Below are 21,045 nucleotides of genomic sequence, written 5' to 3'. Positions count from 1 at the left end.
GAGTATGATCAGCCTGAAAAGAATATCAAAATGCCAACTTTGTGTTCACTGGAGAGCCACTGAAACCTTTACTAGAAGGGTGATGTGGACAGAACTGGACCTTTGGAGGTTCCATTTGGCAGCTGTGGGAGATGGACTGGATATTCTTCTAGTATAAATGTTCAATTAGTTATGAATCTGCTTAGCTGGGACGTAAGTCGGTCTAAATTTCTCCATCTTGTCCAATGCAAATATCATGAATGTTCTGTCAAACTGTATTATTAAATCAACCAATCAACAAAGAGTTACAAAACCCTAAGTTCTAATTACTCTGCCAGTCACTGAGGATAAGAATGTAATGTCTTCTGGCAAAGCTTGCATTGAGTTAATTCTTCCCAGCTCAGAAGAACTCTATTGTAGGACTGGAAGGTGGAACTTTTCACTATAAGGGCAGTTTCAGTTTAAAAAAATCTCTATGGAGACAGAGTACAAGAGTGAGAGTTGGACAGAGTGGGCAGCGGCACACCCTGACAGAGGCAGCGGCAGAAGGAAGGACTCTTTTTCTTCCCCTTACTCACAACTTGGCTTACTAAGCAAATCCAACAAAGGGTAGCACCAAGATGGATACAGGAAGCATGGCACAGCAAGCTTCCCCCTCCCCCCCCAAAAACTCCAAACAGAACTATAAATTGAAGCCGACCAAATCCTAATGCAGAAATGCAAGGAAAAAGTCACAGTGAGTAATTTTTTCAACCCAGGTAGGAACAGGGAAACAAACAGAAATCTTCTGGACCTTGGGAAACAGGTCTGGCTGACAGTCGCCATAGAAAGCATTCCAGGGACCAGAAAGAGACTTACTGTGTGTGAGAGAAGGGAAATCCTGCAGATAATTGATTGTGCTGAATTCCATTAACTGGAAGATTGCTTGGAGCTCAAAAGATCTGATAAATTCCATTCACAATTTGTTTTCTACTTTAAAAAAAACTTTCTAGAGAAAGGAAGCCATGCAGAATTGGGACTTTCACCCTAGACTAAAACCCTCCATAGCTAATCTCATTGTCTTACAATAGGGCAAGTTCAGGTTTTATTCTAACTTCTAAAAACAAAGGAGAGTAGAGACTTCAAGAGAATATTTATACTGAGACAGCCACAGGGAGTGGAAGAAAGGCATGGTCAATTCCAAGATTCTCTCCCCTAAGAGAGAAAAGTGCTTTTCATAGTCACCTCTAGTAGACAAAGATAATGGCAAAATCGTTTTTGCCCAAAAAGATCGTGCATTCTAATGCAGGAGACAATATATATGTCAGAACTCACAAGGTAAATAGAATAGATGGAAAACAAATCTTGGAAAGAAAAATGCCTCCTTTAGGTCAGTCTTTCTTAGATGAAATCAGAAATTCTAAGAATCAAAATGTTGGGAGGGAAAACATTCCAGGCATAGAGAACAATATTTGCTCCTGAAAGGCATAGAAGGGGAAATGGATTGTTTTATTGGAGGAACAGTAGACCAGTATGGAAAGAGTAGAATATAAGTAGACTGGAAAGGCAAGAAGGAGTTAGGTTGTGAAGTGCTTCAAATGTCCCAAAATGGACTTTATACATGATTATGAAGGTAAAAAACTGGAGTTTTTGGGTAGACTATGACATGATTAGACATCAGTTTTAGGACAGTGACTTTGGCATGTGATTGAAGATGGATTGAAAAGACTTAAAGGTATATCAGTTGGCTATTGAAATAGTCCAGGCAAAATGTGTCTTGGATCTAAACTAGGATTGTGGCTATGTGCGTGGAGGGAAGGGGATAGAGATGAGATGTTGTAGGGAAAGAAATTACAAGGATATATAGCATGAGAGAGAAGAGTCAAGTATGACACAGGTTTTTGTGGAAGGATGGTGGTAATTACAGCAGTAATAGGGAATTCCATTACAGTGGAGGGTTTGGGGAGAAAAATGAATTCTATTTTGCGCCTGTTGAGTTTGAGATGTCTCTAGACTAGAAGTCAGAAATGAGAATGCAAATAAATAAATAGATCTGGGAATCATCTGAACAGAGATGATAAATAAACTCATGGGGGATGAGGAGAAAACTAAGTGAAATAGCATAGAAGGAAAAGGTCAGATGGCCCAGGACAGAGACTTGAAGAACACCCACAATAGGAACGACGCGGACAAATATCCAGCAAAAGAGAAAGGAGTGATCAGAAAGGTAGGAGAAAAACCAAAACAGTCAGGGTCATGAAAACCCAGAGAGGAGATAGTAACTAAGAGGTGTCCATGTCAAATGCTACAAAGAATTCAAAAAGGGTGGAGATTGAGAAAAAGTTATTAGATCTGTAACTTGGGAGAGAAGAATTTTAGTTGAATGATAAGGTCAGAAAGCAAATAACAAAGAGTTATAGAAATGTCAGGATAGTAAGAGATACCCTGTTTTCCAGGGCTAAGGCCCAGCAAGCAAGCTGTTGCCAGGCCAGAACCTGGCATAATGACAATCCTTTGTGCTCACCCTCTGGATGATCTCACCCTCTGGCAAAATTCCATAATTACTGTATTGCTTTGACCAGCACCTGGTATTCTCTGAGCTTGGACAAGCATAGGACAAGCTTGGGAAAGTATTCAGATTCTGGTCATGGAACCGTGCTATGAATCAAACTTGTCACATCATTATTGTTAGCCCTCATTGTTAGGGCAACAGCTCACAGTCATTGGTATAAGTCTTGAGATTTGGCCACACTAAAGGAGGTTAACCCCCTCCACACACACACACACACACACACACACACACTAGGGGTGGGGTCCTGGCACATATGTCCTTGATTATGAGCCATTTCCCTCACTTTAAAATTAAACTTATATTTGATTCCTGACTCTCCTGTCTCTAGCTTACTCCATTTAGCTCTGGCCATGCACAAGTTAGAAGTCGGTTCTGTCCAATTGACATTAATTGGTGTCAGAAGTGGGCCTGGGTATAGAACCGGGCCTTTGTACTCTGGTGCCCGTGGGAATGTACTAGGTGTCACTGAAGAGTTATTTCTCCAGTCTGAAACCCCACCCACCTTCTCTGATGAATCCTCTGTCTTTGTCGCTGTTCCAATCTTTCTCTGAGTGCCTGCCTTGATTGATGAGTATTATAGTAACCCTTACAATAACAATTCGGTTAGTTTGCCAACATATGTGCTTTGTGAGGTTGTATTGATCGCTGTGCTCAGTATTGGTGATACAAAAAAGGCAAGAGGTGAGTCCCTACTCTCAAGGAGCTCGTCGTCTAAATGAAGGCATTTAGCCCGAAAACAAGTACAAATGAGACACATAGAAGATAGATTGGAGAAAAGCTTAAGATTAAGGAGGACTAGGGAAGAGTTCTTGTAGAAGGTAAGCTTTTTAGCTGAGAGTTTTAAAGGAAGCCAGGTAACCATAGAGGAAAATGAGAAGGGATAGCCTTCCAGTCAGAGAAAATTCAGGGACTCACGAGATGAAGTGTTTTGTTTGAGAACCAAGGACCCCAGAATGATCATATCACTGTTTACACGGGAGAGAATAAGTTTTAAATAACTGCCATATTTGGAAGGATTTTAAAATCTGAACAAAGGATTTTATATACAATGCTGGAGATAACAAAGAGCCACTGTAGTTTATTCAGTGGGGAATGGGAAGGAGGTGGCAACATGATCAGACTTGACGATCAATTTGACAGCTGAATAAAGGATGGACTAGAGTGGGAAGAAACTTAAGGTAAAGAGATCAGCTAGCAATAATAGTATTTATATTGTGCTTTGAGGCTTATAAAATGATTTCCATATACACAGTAGAACACGAAAGCATTTTATGTGAAATCATAAATGTGCTTCATATCACTTGCTTTATTTAAAAAGTACATAATAAATTCTATATATTACATTTAAAACTTTCCAGATTTTTTGTGTTTTCTTCTGTTCTGTACAGTTTTTTTTTAATGTTTTAGTGGTGTTCTTTTTTTTGGCATTCTTAATGGCCACTCTTTCTTCCAGCCCTCCTGCTCCCACACAATCAAAAACTGAGAGGAAGAAGAAAAACAACTTCTGGCAAATAAGGAATGAAAAGCAAAACAAATCTAAACAGTGACCATATACAAAACTGTATGTCTCTACCCCTTGTGTCTATCAGGAGGTGGGTAAACTATGCTTCATCACAGGTCCTCTGGAGACATAGTTGGTCATTTCAATAATCAGTATTATATTCTCACAAATTTTTTTTTCTTTACAATGTTTCTGTTGTATAAATTGTTCTCCTAGTTCTGCTTACTTCACTCTAACAGTTCATATTGGCCAGTATTTTCTGGAATTATCTTTTTCATCATCTCTTAAGGCACAATAATATTCTATTACACGAAGTCATCCCAATTTGTTTAGCCATTCTTTAATTGTTTAAAAAGGCAATCTTGAATTCTAATTTTTTTCTTTTCTTCCTGTCCCCCCCACCCCCTTTAGGATCAGGAAGTTTCTTTTATTTGTAACTATTCCCTCCCCCTCTTAATCTGCACACCTCCCTGATTTTTTTCCCTATTGAGTTTTAGGCTTTTCTGTATCAAAATGTTTGTGTGCTGGGGCGGCCAGGTGGCTCAATGAGTAGGAGCACCAGCCCCAGAGTCGGGATGACCTGGGATCAAATCCAGGCTCTGATACTTAGCACCACACCCAGAAATAACTGGCCGTGTAACCTTGAGCAAGTTACTTAATCCAGATTTCTTTAAAAAAAATGTTTGTGTGTATATTCAACTCTCATTTGTACATTTGAGATAATAATGATGTTCATCTGATGCCTGTTTCTCCCCACCTTCCTCTAGGCTTTTATGTTCTTCTCACATATTCCAATTGTGAGAAGTGATAACAATCCCTCTAATAAAATTTTGAAATAAATTAACCTTTATAATAATACATATACTATAATAACCTGGCTCTTGTGTCTGTATTTCAAAGTGCCTTATGAGCACTGGTCTTTTCATCAGAAATTAATGACCTCTGTGCTATTAAAGATCCATTTTTCCTCTGCAGGATTACTCTCAGTTTTTGCAGGGTAAAATATTCTTGGTTGTATGTTTTTCTAATACTATATTTCAAGATATCCTCTGGTTTTATGATAATCTATGAGGTTTTGTGTGTTCTTAACTGCGGTTCCTTGGTAGCTGAATTTCTTCTTTGGGGATGCTTGCATTGTTTTTCTTTGAAATAGGAGCTCTGAGATTTGGCTATGACATTCCTGAGACTTTTCCTTTTGAGGTTCTCTTCAAGAGGTGACTGGTGGATTCTTCATATCATGACTTTTCCCTCTAGTTCTAAAAGAGCTGGCCAGTTTTCATTTATAATTTTTGAAATAAAGTGTCCATGGGATGGCTAGGTAGCTCAGTGAATAGAGCACTGGCCCTGGAGTCAGGAGGACCTGAGTTCAAATCCAGCCTCAGAGACTTAACACAAAAACTAGCCATGTGACCTTGGGCAAGTCACTTAACCCCAATTGCCCTCCAAAAGCAAAAAAAAAAAACCAACCCCCCCCCAAAAAACAAATAAAATGTCCAGATTTATTTTTCTAACCAAGGTCGAGGGAATCTAATGATTCTCACATTTTCTTTTTTGGTTTGCTTTCTAAGTCACTTATTTTTGTGATCAGATATTTTACATTTTCTTCTATTTCTTCAGTCTTTTAATTTGTTTTATCATTTCTTGCTTTCTTATGGATTCATTGATTTGTTTGGTCTATCCTAACTTTCAGAGATTTTTTTTCTTGGCTAAGATTATTTTCCTTCTAATTCTTTCTTATAGGACTTTTACTTCATTTTTTATTCTTGCTTCATTTCTCCTCGATATTAATGTAGTCTTCATGGAAAACCCATTTTTGTCTCTGAAGTATTGTTATGAAGTTACTCCCTCCTTTTAGAGGTTTTCTAGATTTGCTAGTGATTTTGATACTATTTGATAGCTTCTATGACTTACACATCTCTTCAGTCTTTTAGATTCTGAATTAGTTCTTTGTGCCAGGGCCAGGAAATATCTCCTGCTGTGATTTTGCATAGGGCATTCTGAACCTGGGTTGCTTGGGTTTGTGAACTGTCCTCTGCTTCTTGGAGTTAGAGGTCCCTTGATCTTTGAGGCTCAGAATGTTAGCTATTCAGGGTATATATCTTAGGACAAAGTTTTAGAGACCTCAGAATCCCTGGAATGCGATGTTTTGGTCTGAGTGCTGTTGGCACCACACTGGAGTTTTCTAACCATCCTGTGGTTTTCTCTCTGCTATTTCTAACTCTGTATATAGAGTCCTGTAGGCTGCATATGTCCTCTCTCTGGTAAGATTGGAACTTGCTTTGCTGGTGAATTTCCTATTTCCCAGGAGTGTTCTAGGTGGAAGAAATAATTTTTTGAAGATTATTTGATCTGGTACAAACCTCAAGATTTTGCTGAAATTAATTATCTGGAATTAGGTCTGTCTACTCTATATTCAAGCAATTGTCTTAACATGAAACCCTCATGCACCATCTTTTAAATAATATACTCTAGAATTTTTCTGGAAATCAAGTTCATTGGTCTACAGTTTCTGGAATCCATTCTTTTCTCCTTTTGTGAAAATTAAATCTATATTTCTTCCTTCTTTAATCTTTTGGAATCTCGCCTATTTTCCATGATACCTCCAAGATGAATCCTTTTCTGAAAACTTCTGCAAGTTATGTCAGTACCCTCCTATGGAAGCCAACAGCATTGTGGATCCTTAAAATCAAGAAAAGCAGCATTTTAGTATAAAGAACACTATATCAGGAGGTAGACTAACTGGAGTCTTTTTCAAACTCCCTATCTAACTAGCTGTATGACCTCCGACAAATCACTCTCAGTTACAATATTGTAGCCAAATTCCCAAGTTTCCAAGTCAAGGAGAAAATTTTACAAGCAACCAGAAAGAAAAACACAATCAGGATAACACAAGATCTAGCAGCTTCTACATTAAGGGATCAGAGAGATGGGAATATGAAATTCCAGAGGTCAGAGGAGCTAGGATTAAAACTAAGAATCACCTACCCAGAAAAACTGAGTATAATACTTCAGGGGAAAATGGATATTCCATGAAATAAAGGACTTTCAAGCATTCTTGATGAAAAGACCAGAGCTGAACAGAAAATTTGACTTTCAAATACAAGAAGCAAGAGAAGCATGAGAAGGTGAAAAGGAAAGAGAAATTATAATGGACTTATTAAAGTTTAACTGTTTACATTTTTACTTGAAAAGGTGATATTTGTAACTCATGAGGCTTTTCTCAGTATTAGGGTAACTGAAGGGAATATACATATGTGTGTGTATGTGTGGTGTGTATCTACACAGGGCACAGAGTGAATTGAATATGAAAGGATGATATCTAAAAAATAAAATTAAGGGGTGGGGGAGGAATATTTTGGGAAGAGAAAGGGAGAGACGGAATAGGGTAAATTATCTCACATAAAAAAAGCAAGAGGAAGCTATTAAAATGGGGGGGGAGCAGGAAGGTGAAAGGGAATGAGGCCATCTTACTCTTATTGGATTTGGCTTTAGGAGAGACGAACATATACATTCAATTGGTTATTTTATTCTACAGAAAAGTAGAGAGAAAGGGGATAATGGTATGGGGGGGGGGGATAATAGAAAAGAGGGCTGATTGGGGGAGGAATAGTCAGAAGCAAACCCTTTTGAAAAACACTTTTGAAAAGACCATATTTGTATCATAGAAGGAATTTAATAGAACCCCTTCTTTCCCAATTTTGCAAAGAGCTTGTATCATATTGGAATTAGTTGATTCAACTTGTAAATCTGAGTGGTCACGGTTTGTGTGTGTGTGTGTGTGTGTGTGTGTGTGCGAGTTCATTTATGCCTTGTTCAATTTTTCTTTCTGAGATTATATTACTTAAGTTCCCTGTCTCTTGTTTTCCTAATTTGTTCATTTTATAATTTTGTAAATATTCGCTCATTTCACTTAAATTGTTGGTTTTATTGGAATAACATTGAGCAAAATGTTTTTGAAATAATTTCCTTTATTCTCATCAGTTGTGGATTTTCCTTTTGTTCATTGCTTTACTGGCAATTTGGCTTTCTATCAAGTTATGTGACGGTTAATTCATTTGCCTATAGGGGATTTTATGGGGATTACATGGTCAGTTTTAGTATAGCTAGTATGTATATCTGAGAAATTCATATTCTGTGTTTTCTAAATAGAAATATTTAGAACTTACCAGAGTTCATCATATCTTTAACTTTTAACTAAACATCATAACTTTCCAAAATTCTGTTCAGGTCCTTAACTTCTTTCTTTTAAAAAAAATTATCCAGTTCTGTTGAGGTTCTCTGGTATTATAGTTTCGGCTTCTATTTCTACCTGTAGCTCATTTGGCTTTTCCTTTAAGCACTGTATTTAAATGCAACACCATTGCGAGCACATACATTAATTATTCATATTTATTCATTATAAAATGTACCTTGGAGTATAATGCTCTTTTAATCAGTTCTATTTCTGATGTTGCCTTGTCTGAGATCATTATTGTGATTCCTGCCTTTTTTTTAACTAAAAGCATAATAGCTACAGTCCTTTGCTTCATGTTGTGACTACATGTTTTAAGTGTTTTTGTGTGAACAGCATATTAGTGGGTTTTGCTTTCTAATCCATTATTACAGACGTGCTTATCCTACTCATGTCCAAAGTTATAATTACTAATTGTGTATCCCATTCATTAATTATTTTCCTCTCTTCTCTCCTATGTCTTCTTTTCATGAAGAAATGGTTAAAAAAAAAAAAGGAGAGTGCCCATGACAAGCTCCTCTATGCTTGCTGCAATCTGTTTCTGCTCCCCTGCCCCTCTTTGCCTAGTCATGGATTCTTACCCTTTCCTTTTTTTTCACTTCAAAGCCTTCTTTACAAACCACCTTCCAATGTTTGTCTGTTTTGCTTATGACTGACTACTTCCTTATCTGCCACCTCTCTTATTCCCCTCTCTCCCCATTCCCTCATCTCTCCAGATTGAGTTCAATGTATTTCTACACCGAACATTAGGATAAATGTTTTACTCATCTCAGAGAAGTTGAGATGTGAGGTCCAAGTGTTGCCTTGGCTTCTAACTTTATCCATTTTTTGTATAGCCTTGTCCTTGCCCCCCCATTGTGTGAGATTATAAAATCCCTCCACCATTCTTCACCTTTCTTCTCACTGTATTCTCTCCTCCCTTCCTTTTTCCTTTCTTTTTTAAAAGATCATCGAAACAAAAATACCACTCCCAGGCTCTTTGTCTTACTTAACTCCCTCTATTGCCCTTAATGAAATTATAGTTCAGAGGGGATCCTTATTTGTCCTCTCTATTAAAATGTAAACACTGTTCCTTGCATAGGATTTGCTCGTCATAATAACATTTGCTCATTGCTCAAGCATAATAACTTTTTTGTGTTAGTCTTGACTACAGTGTTTGTGTTTCAAAGTTTCTACTCAGATCTGGCCTTTACATGAGGTATGATTGGGAGTCCTCTTTATAAAGAGTCATCCTCTACTCCAAACTGCTTACATGATATTATTGGCTAAGTTATCCTTGGCTGTCAGATTCACAACATGCTCTCTGTTCGTCTATAATGGAGGCTGTGAAATCTTCAATGATCTTGACTGTGGCTTCTGAGTATTTATTTCTCCGTAGAAAGTACTGTAGAATAACTAAATTTGGCGTTTTATTCATCAAATGTTAACTTGAGGCATATTGTGGAGTCGATGAAAACCTAAAATTCTTTGGTAGGGAATCTGATAGGAGTCTTTCTAGTTGCTTACAATATTTTTTCTTTGACCTGGAGACTGTAAATTTTGATTATCATATTTCTAGTTGTGACACTAAGATGTCACATTTATTTTGAGGTTTTTTTAGGAGGTGACCCTTGGATTCTTCCTTGTTTTATCTTACCTTCTAATTTCAGATTGTTCTCAGTATGGTTCAATCATAATTTGTTGACATGATATCCAGGCTATTTTCTTGGTCTGGCTTTGAGATGGTCCAATGATACTCAAATCATCAGTCTTGTTTCCCAGGTCACTTTTCAAATATGAGATACCTTATGCTTCTAATTTTTTCAGTCCTTTGAATTTGTTTTAATATTTCGTAAAGTTATTAAGATTTGATCCATACTAATTTTATGGAAATTTATTTCTTGAGTAACATTTTATCCTTCTTGTAATAAGCTGTTCATTTTTCTCAGTTTTTCCTCCGAACTCTCCTTCCTTTTCTAATTCTTCCCTCTAGTGCTTTCATTTCACTTATCATATTTTAATTTGTTTAATCCTGTATCATTTTTTCAGTAACTTTCTTTGATCTTTTGACTAAGCTGTGACTTTCTTTGAAGTTTTGCTTATCAGTATTTTGGAGTTATTTTCTTCTGGATTTATTTCTTGGCTGTCCCATGCTCTTTATTACTGGTGTCTTTTTTCATTTACTCATTCATCCAATTTTAACTTCCAGAATTGGGACTTTGTTTTGGGGTCATGGTATGTGCATTTTGGGAGGGTATATTTTTGCCTTGCATAGACCTGCTTTTGTGATCCTCGGCAAAGGTGAGTTATACCTGGGAGCCGTAAATTTACAGTGTGACCTAAGTAGTCTGAGGGACAACCAGATGGCACAGTGGGTATAGTGCTAGGCCCAGAGTCAGAAAAACTCCTTGAGTTTATATCTGACCTCAGACACTTACTAGTGGTGTGACCCTAGGCAAATCACTTAACCCTGTTTGCCTCAATTTCCTCATCTATAAAATGAGCTGGAAGAGGAAATGGCAAACCACTCCAGTATATTTGTCAAGAAAACTCCAAAACTCTGGGATCACAAAGAGTCAGACTTACTGAAAAATGATAGACCAATAAGAACAAAAATAAGTCTGATAAAAAATTAAGTCTGATTGCTGCTATCCTAATTTAGGTCTTGCAGGCTTTTGACCCTGGTCTGTATTTGGGCAACATAATTGCAGGCTTTCCCTTGGTTAGCGCTCCAGTCAAAAATTCATAGCTACAGTCCTTATCAGCTACCTTGGAGGTTCAGTAGGTGTAGAGGGGCTGAAAAAGCTCCCTCCACATTCAGTCCCTTCCCTTGCTACACAGCTACTAGCCTCAGCCCAGTTTTGTGGACTCAATCCAAAATCCAAAATAGAGTCAGAGAGTGACAGGGCCCTCACCTGAGAGCAGTCTCTTCCCTAGTTACTCTCCCATAAGCTGAACCATGTTCTGGGGTCAGAGTAACAGAGCCATAAATTTATTCCTGATAGTAGTCCCTTCCTTGATTACATGCCCATAGGCTGAATATATGCTAGATAAAAAAAATCTAAGCTAGATTAAAAAAAAAGCCACATTGGTGTGTCTTTAGATTTCCTTGTCACTACTCAGTCTGATGCTTTCTGCTTATCTTTTCTAAACTACAGTTGTGGGAGAAAGATGGACTTTACTGCTCCTTCCTACTCTACAGTATTTGACCACTACCACCCAATCAAATTCTGAAAACCAAAACAACCCATGCTTAGATGAGCAGCCCTTTCCAGAACCAAAGTCACAACAACCACAAATATGAATCTGAAAAATAATTCTATGTCATAAAAATGGCATAGAATTGGATGGTGATTAACCACTCACATACCTGCCCCAGGCAGCCTCGTTTGCTGATGCTTTATTGACTGGAACACATGAGGAGTCGACCACACTTGATTTGTTCATCTTATAGCAGAATCCACAGCCTGGATCAAGCATGCATCCATCACAGGAACTGTAAAAGAAAAGGAAAGTATAGGAAACAATTATCTAAATATGCATACACTAAGTGTCAATCTGAAGCCTCCTCTGTCCTCCCTCTTCCCCTTACTGTCATCTCGTCTTCACTCCTGAAAGGACGTTAAATCCAAGGAAGAGAAATCTTTTTATATCACTGCTATGACACACATCTTACTCACTATCACTTAAACTTTCATTTCAGGTGATGAGAACTTGTTTTAGGTGAATTAGAAAAACAGGGGAAGATAGAATTAATCGGAAGCAATTGCCTCAGTTGCACAAAACATATCTTGATAACTAAGTAAATAATATGTACCTTATAAGTCATGTGATTAGGATTAGGAGGGGGACAGTTTTTGCCTGGAATTTAAATTTATTTAGTTACTTTGGGGAAGTTAATAGTTATGGGGGCCAAAAGAGACAACATATTTATAACCCTTTGCAAGCTTAAAGTGCTAAGCAAATGCCAGCTATTACTTCCTAGAAATTATTGTTCATAGACTTAGTATTGGAAGGTACCTGAGCAGTTATCTGATACAACTTTATCATTTTACATATGAGTAAACTGAGATCTTTAGGGCACATAAATGATTTGCCCAAGACCATACAAGTAGTGACAGAGGTTAGATTTGAACCCATGTCCTCTGACTTCAAACACAGCACTTTCCACTCTGTCATCCTCTTTGGCATTGATATGTTTATATTGGGAGCACTAATCCATTTGGATTTTTTAGCTGAGATTAATGGTTTCAATGGTTCTTAAAGTTTTTCTGCATTTAGGAGATCTGTGCTTATATTATACGTAAATGGGACAGTTTCTAAAAGGATCAGCGATCTCAGTTGTCCTTCGTCATTTCTTACTCTGGTGTTTTACTTGTCTGTCTGTTCTAGCTCTACTAGCTTTATTCAGGGAACTTGGAGGGAACATCATCCAAAGAAAGACTTCCTATGACTCTAGAACACATTTATTAATGAAATAAAAGTGCAAAAAAATCCAATCAATTTGTAAAAACAACTGCCTGACATCAGAGAAGATGGAAATTTATTAGCTTAATGGCTTTTTGAAAGTTTTGTTGATGTTTTGCTTGTAAGAAAAAAGGAAAAGTTACATAAACACAGTTACACAGTGATTTCTATCTGAAAGTACATGCAACATTTTACATCTGTAGCATACCCTTTCCATTATTTGAAAACAAATCTATTTTACATCTCTCTCACCCTCCACTTCATTAAAAAAAAGAAAAGAAAAAATTCTTGTAAGAAAGATCCATAGTTAAAACAAATTGCTAATGACAAAATACAAATATGAATTATATATATATATATTAATACACATTTATATACTGCATATATATGTATATGCATATGTATTTATGTACACACAGATAAAAAATACATATGTACACATAAAATTTTGGATCCTAATTCCATGATTTTTGTTTATTGTACAACATGTTTTTTCCTTGGTCCTCTGGAATCCTGAAAGGACATTTTATTGACCATAGGTTTTACAGCTTTCAAAGGTGCTTGCTTTCATAGAGTTACCATTATCATATAAATTGTTCTCCTAAGTCTTCTCATTGTTTTTTTAAAATTCTTGAACTTTTCCCTTCCATGTGAATTCCATCATTATTTTCTTAGTTCTATAGAATAATCCTTTGCTAGATTAGTTGGCATAACAATGAATAAATTAATTTGGGTAGTATAGTCATTTTTATTATATTGGCTCATCCTACCCATAAACAATACTTTTCTTACTTTTTGCATAATTGGGATTATTCTTTGAATTTTTTTAATAAAATTCACTTGTAAATCCATACAACTCTGGAGAATTTTTCTTGGGAAGTTCATTTGTGAGTTGTTCAATTTCTAAGAACAAATTCTCTATTTTAGTTCTGCTAATTTGAATACTTTATTATTTTCAAAATATTCATATAGTTCATTTAATCGATGGCTTTGTTGACATAGAGTTAGCTAAATAGTTTCTAACAGTATCTTTTATTTCATCTTCAATTTTTATGAAATCATCTTCAATTTTGATACTATCAATTTGGTTTTTCTCTTCATTTTAAACAAATTAGCTAATGGTTTGTCCATTTTATTATTTTTTAAAAGCTTCTAGCTTTATTTACTAATTTATTGATGTTTTGTATTCAATTTTATTTTTTTTTAATTTTAAGAATTTCTGTCTTGGTGTTTAATTGAGGCTCTTTCTTGCTTTTCTAATATTTTAGTTGTATTCACAATTCATTGATCTATTTCTCTTTTTTGCTATTGTTTCAAGATTTAAAAAATTCCTCTAGGATTGCTTTGGCCATATCCTAAAAAATTTGGCATGTCATTTCATTGTCATTATAATACTTAATTTAATTATCTAATTTTTTGTTTTTGATCCAATAATTCTTTAGGATTAAATTATTAGGTCCCAGTTGATTTTAAACACTATTTTCAGTGGCCCTTTGTTTAATAAAATTAGATTGCAATATGATGAATAAAGGATGTATATAATTTTTCTGCTTGTCATATTTGTTTGTGAGGTTTTTCTGATCAATTTTTATAAAGGTACCTCTAAGAAACTTTTTTGCTCCTTTCTGTTTTCATTCAGTAATCATCAGAAGTCTATCTTAAGTAATTTTTCTTAAATTCTATTCAGATAGTTCATTTCTTGTTTATTTTATCATTAGATTTTTCTAGAACTGATGGGATAAATTGAGCTCCTCTAGCATTGTAGTTTGTATATTTCTCTTTGTCATTCATTTAGTTTTTGTTTTAAGTAATTACAAGCTATACTATGTTAATTTTTCCTATTGTTTTTTTTTCCTGAAATCATAATTGCAGGGGCGGCCAGGTGGCTCAGCAAGTAAGAATACTCCATTGTCAGGATGACCTGAGGATCAAATCCGGGCTCAGATACTTAGCACCACACCCAGAAATAACTGGCCATGTAACCTTGAGCAAGTTACTTAACCCTGATTGCTTTAAAAAAAAAAAAAAAGAAATCATAATTGCTATCCCAGCCTTTTTGTGCTTATTTGAGTCATAATAATTTTGCTCCAATTCCTTAATTTAAATCTCTGAATCTTTATGTTTCAAGTATATTTCTTGTAAGCAAAGATTTGCAGCAGTTTGCTTTCTGATCCATTCTATCCATGCTAATCCATGCTAACATCTGTTAAATGGACAAGTCCCTTCATTTTCAGTAATGATAACTTAATTTCCTTATATTTCTTCTTAATTCTACTCTCTCCTTGTTTATGTCAGGTTATTATTTCTTCCTTCTTTTAACTCTTTCTTCACTATTCCCTCTCTAAGGTTAAAGTTAATTTTTCTTATGACTAATCCTTCCCTGAATGCATTCTTCCTATTATTAATTTATTAATTTTATTAATGTTAATAAATATGAAAATGGATTTTATTGTTATTTATTACTTTTCTTTTCCTCTTCCTATGTGTATATTTCTTCAATTGAATGTGTAAATTTACACCAAACTCCTGAGTTTGTGTTCTGACTACTTTCGATCAGGTTAGATGAATGTAAAGTTTAGATGAAGCCTGTTTCACCCCTTCTACATTTCCATAAAGTTCTATTTGTTCAATTCAATTATGTGTTTTAACAAGTTTCCCAAATAGAATAAATGGGGGGTGGCGGGAAGGAGGGCTAGAATAGAGGGATATATAATTAGTTTGTCACGATATGATGACTATGGAAATGTTTTGCTTAACTACACATTTATAACCTATATTGAATTGCTTGTCTTCTCAATGGGGGGGCCGGGGTTTACAAGGGAAGATAGGGGAGAATCTGGAACTCAAAGTTTTAAAAACAAATGTTAAAAAATTATTTTTACATGTAACTGGGAAACAAGATATACAGGCAATGGGGTATAGAAATCCATTGTGCCCTACAAGAAAGTAAAGCAGAAGGGGGTTAGGTAGGGAGAAAGGTGGAGATAGAAGAAAGGGCAGACTGGGGGAAGGGTAATCAGTATGTTTGCCATCTTGGGGTGGGGTAGGGGAGAGATGAGGAGAAAATTTGGAACTCAAAATCTTGTGGAAATGAATGTTGAAAACTAAAAATAAATAAATAAATTCTGGAAGAAAAAAGCTTCCCCGTTTTTTAATCCTCATTTTCCTTAATTTATCTTCTTTTTCTTTTTCAAGACACAAGTTAACTATAGATCTTTTGTGTTTGTTAACTATATGACTCCTTGTGATGTTAGAATTCTAAAAGAATGCTTTTAACATGTCCTCTTTTCCAATGGCATATAAATAGTCCATCCTTATAAAAATCTTTTCATTTGTGATTACTTTTTAATTTTTCTCTTGATTTCCATATTTCTGTTTTAAAGTTTCTTTTCCAGAAAAGTTTCTTTTTTAAAGTTGAAAGTTTCTTTTCTCAGTTTTGCTTGAAGTGATTCTTGGCTGTAAAGCTTTCTTTGTCTTTTGGAATATTTCATACCATGTCCTCCATTTATTTAAAGTGACATCTGCTAAATTTTGTGTAATAATGATTGCTGTCCTTGAATATTTGGATTATTTATTTTCTTCTGTCTGCTAGTAATATTTTCTCTTTTGCACAAAGCACAGAATTTTGCAACTGCCATTTCTGGAAGCTTCCGTTGTGGGGCTTCCTTCAGGAGGTAATAAATAGATTCCTCTCTTTCCACTTAACCAACATTTTTTAAATACAGCTGGGTGATTATCTTTAATGATTTCTTGAAACTGATATGAAAATTATAATTTTTTTAGCCAGGAATTTCTGGTAATCCTATGATTCTTAAGTTATCTCTTCTTGATTAATTTACAGACCATTTGTTTTTGATATAAGATATCTTCTATTTTGATTGTTTAGAGATCTTTTTTAGTCATTTTCCTTTTACAATTTTGTGCCTTGGGCACTCCTGGCATGAGAAAAATTGTTTATACTTTTGCAGTTGTTGTTGTTATTTACTAATTTTTATTTGATTTGATTGTCAAAACAGCCTTCAGAATTAGGTGTTATCACTTTCCCTGTTTTACAGATAAGAAGAGGGCAGGTTGGTGGTGCAGTGGATAGAGGGCTGGGCCTGGAGCACAAAGACCCAACTTCAAATCAGCCTCAGACACTTACTAGCTTGTATGACCCTGAGCAAGTCACTTAACCCTGTTTGTTTCCTTATCTGTAAAATGAGCTGGAGAAGGACATGGTAAATCACTACTATGCCAAGAAAACCCTAAAAGGGGTCACTAAGATTCAGACATGCCTGAAAATGACTAAACAACAACAAAAACAGAAAAGTGAGACAAACAGGTATTGAGTGACTTTCCTAGGCTAACAAAACTAGTATTTGAGGTAGATTTGAATTCATATCTTAATGATTCCAGGCCCACTGCTTTATATGTATATGTAACAACACACATATAAGTACAGTAGTACATAATCATAAAAATGGATATATGTGCCGATATTTTTAATTGATCAAAACAATTTGGAAAATCAGTGCTTCGATGGGACCTTCTCTGATGCAGAGTTTGCTGAGAAGATGGATGGCATATAAGTAATAATTAGAGAACTTAGCACAATAAATCGTATTCTGAATTTTGACATTTTCCCATATTTTAGTCAGAGCACTTTGTGCCAAAAATTCTTTCAAAAGAAACAATATTCTAAATTTCAATTTGGATTTTGAAAAGGGTTAACTTTTTAAAAATTATATTTTAAGGAATCTACTAATTGACCTTACACACAAAGTACACTGATGTCATGAATTTACTTTTAATAAATGGCATAGAAATAAAAGAATTGCATGTATTTATAATGTTACCTTTTAAGTTTTAGAGGGGAAATTAGGTAAATATATATATATATATACAATAAAAAGACAACAGCTGAGGATTTAGATGAATTCACACAAAATTGAAAATATTTCTGATAATTTATTTAATTTGAGGAAACAGTGGTTGGTGTCTTTCATTCCCAAAGAGGACCAAAATGACATCACTTTGCTAAAGTCAAATTTCAACGTGTCTGACTGTGGCTGATCAGACCAACATGAGCTCGGAAAGCTCTACCACAGGTTGGGTACAAAGAGTCCGTGTGAACATTTGGGGTGGATTCTCTAGATTTTCTCATTCTGTGTTTCCTTTGAGCTATTTCAATTCTGCTTTGTTCATAGAGCACATCACCTTCTCTGAAGTGGGCACACCATGCTGGGAGGTCCTGTGCCAGTGTCTCTCATGTTACACAATCAATTCCAAAGTTCTTGAGAGAGACCTTGAGACTGTTCTTGTATCGCTTCTTCTGACCAACATGTGAATGCTTGTCCTGAGTGACTGCTCCATAAAACAGTCTTTTTGGCAAATGTATATTTTGCATTCGAACGGCATGGCCAGAGACCTATAGGCTGCATTGCAACTACTCAGTGCTGATGGAGTCCAATTGATTAGTGATAAGGACATGATCCTAGAGAGATGGGATGAACTGTTCCATAGTGACTTTCTCAATAGACCATCATCAGTCAATGCTGAGGCCATTGACCATTTACCTCAGGTTGGAATCAATCCCTCCCTAGCTGAAGCTCCAACTGCAGAAGAGCCTTCGATTGCCCCTAGGTTCCTTTCATGTGACAAAGCACCTGGTGTTGATTCTATTCCAGTTGAGATTTATAAGGTAGGGGGTCCACTGCTCATAAAAAAGCTGGCCAAAATTTTCCAGGTTATATGGCAAGAGGAGGTTCTCCCCCAGGAGTTCAAGGATGCCTCCACTATCCATCTCCATAAAGGTTAAGGAAATCAATTGTCCTGTGACAATCACAGGGGAGTATCTCTCTTAGTTGTTGCTGGCAAGATCCTGAGAGCCAGTGTGACTTCAGAAAGGGCCAAGGAACAGTTGGCATGGTGTCTGCTTCAGGAGCAGAAGAGAGGTCTGTACATGTTTGTAGATCTGACCAAGGCCTTTGATACTGTTAGTTGTGAGGGCTTATGGAAAATTATGTCAGAATTTGGCTGCCTAGAGAAGTTCATCAGCATTGTACATCAATTCCATGACAGCATGCTTGCCAGGGTTCTAGATAATGGATAGTGCTCTTGTGCCTTCCCAGTCACCAATGGAGTGAAACAAGGCTGCGTGCTTACTCCCATGCTTTTTACCATGATGTTTTCAGTCATGTCGTCAAAAGCTTTCTATGAGGATGAACATGGCATCGAGGGCAGCTGCCGCACTGTTGGTAAGTTCTTCAACTGGAAAAGGCTACAAGCCAAGACCAAAATGGAGGGAGGGTTGGTGCATGACTTTCTGTTTGTGGATGATTGTGCATTCATTGCAGCCTCTGAAGCCGAGATGTAACAAAGTGTGGATCAATTTTCTGCTGCTTGTGCTAATTTTGACCTAACACTTGACAGGTGCTCCACCAGCCAGCACCACACCATCCATATGTGGAACCATCGGTTACAGCAAATGGAGAAGTTTTGGATGCTGTAGGTAAGTTCATTTATCTTGGCAGTGTACTTCCCAGGGATGTCCACATTGATAATGAGGTTGATGCTCACATTGCCAGAGCTAGTTCAGTGTTTGGGAGGCTCCAAAGGAAAATATAGGCAAGAAGAGGCATTATTGTCCCTCATAACCATAATACTCTCCTTTACTTAGTTTTTCTACTTCAAGACTTAGCTTAAACCCCACCTTCTACAAGCTGCCTTTCCTGTCTCTGAAGATGGCAGCATCTTCCCTTCTAAAGCTGACTTGCATCTACTCTGCATATATTTTGTATGTACCTTGTTATTTACATGATGTCTTATCTTTAGCATATGAACTACTTATATAACTTTGTATAACTCTCTAAAGTAATACTTCATATTTGTATTATTATGCCACAATAAGTAACTTATGTAGCATTGTAATTTTTATTACATTACAACGACCACTTAGACTAAGCAGCTCTATCCCCATAGTTCCTATTATATCAACGTAGGTAGAGTCCAAGTGTTTTATACATTCTGTAGTGAGAAAAATGATCATATTTAATAATAAATTATTAAAATTCAGAAGACCTCAGTTATTTTTCTCTGTCCCATTTCCTTGTTCATTCTCTCAAGGACAGAGCCGACGGAAGATTAGGATTAATATTCTGCTCTTTGTGCATGTTGCTACTCCATCCCTGCGATCAGATTTCTAATCTAAAGTGAAAACTCCTTTCTGCTCAGGTTTGGATGGGGTGTAGATTCTTTGACTAGATTGCATAAGGCTGGGAGTAACTTAGAAGTAAATATCATCAAAGCTCAGGTTCAGTCCCTCACTGTAATATTCATTCTCTCGTTAACTGCCACATTCAGGAACACCTGAACATATAAACTGTAAAACCCGCCACCATGATTGTCTTGGGTCTAAGAGAGAGATGGCTAAATGACCATCCTTTTATTAATAAACATGCTGGCATTATGACTAAAGTGATTAAATTATGTCTTTTGAGCTTTTTAAATGTCAAAATTATGGCAACTAAATGAAGGGAGGAGAAACCTGCACCCTTGGGGACCATTGTTCTGGCCCCACTTTTGTTCATTTTTACTGCTCTATGTTCACTGTGAGACTCTTATTTTGTCTTGCTCATACTGGAAATCTGGAGAGCCTGGAATTTTCTGACCTTCTCTGCCATCTTCCCAGGACTCTTTCAAAAAGTTTATGTAATATTGAGATTAACTGTTCTTTGAATATTTGATAAAATTCACTCGTAAATACATCAGGCACCAGGATTTGGCTTTTTCCTCCCCACTTTTGAAAGTTCATTTACAGCTTGTTCAATTTCTTTTTCATGCAATGAGTTGATCACATTGTATATTTTTTGTTCTATTAACTTGGGCAATTTATATTTTTGTAAATAGCCATTCATTAATCGTTAATTAATTTTTAGTTTTATTGGAATCAATTTGGGGAAATCATTCTTAATATGCTTTTTTTCATTTTTGAGAATTGGAATTTGGTTTTCCTCCTGTTTGAATTAAATTAGCTAATAGTTTATTTATATCTATGATCTTACTCTGGGGTTAGAGACAACGAGCTACTAGACTAGCCTTGTTCTACAGTTCATGCCTTGGTCACTTATCTGGGGGAACAATTGGTGACCTTGGGCTGGAGGCCTGACCAACTGTAGTTTTTCCTTAGATTTCTTGGTACTTTCCTTAAATCCTTTTTAGACTAGTTATGGGGAGATTGGGCACTGCTACTATCCTTCCTTTCCTGGCTCTACTCCTGACCTTCTAGACTTTAGAGCCATGACTCAGTTACCATCTAATTTTGGATCTTCCATCAGCACCTGGCCACACCTCTTC

General features: G+C 36.2%; 1 protein-coding gene across 4 annotated transcripts in view; it reads right to left on the bottom strand.

Moving 5' to 3' along the window:
• The window catches only part of SLC2A13 (solute carrier family 2 member 13), a 215,003-nt gene that overhangs the window by 45,567 nt on the left and 148,391 nt on the right, over positions 1-21,045 (bottom strand). For 3 of the 4 annotated variants that reach the window (XM_069102895.1, XM_069102893.1, XM_069102894.1), the window contains exon 7: positions 11,612-11,737. In XM_069102895.1, coding sequence (XP_068958996.1) covers positions 11,612-11,737 — 126 coding nt within the window. Of the gene's footprint in view, positions 1-3,797; positions 6,344-11,611; positions 11,738-21,045 lie in introns of those variants that run through there. The other variant, XM_069102896.1, reaches the window with a different exon arrangement.

The sequence above is a fragment of the Petaurus breviceps genome, unplaced genomic scaffold (assembly GCF_028583685.1).
Source record: "Petaurus breviceps papuanus isolate PSGF00001 unplaced genomic scaffold, PetGlider_PUasm1.0 558, whole genome shotgun sequence".
In the NCBI taxonomy this organism is placed as follows: domain Eukaryota; kingdom Metazoa; phylum Chordata; class Mammalia; order Diprotodontia; family Petauridae; genus Petaurus; species Petaurus breviceps.
The sequence above is the reverse complement of the archived record's forward strand: the minus strand, read 5'-3'. Positions and strand labels throughout refer to the sequence as shown.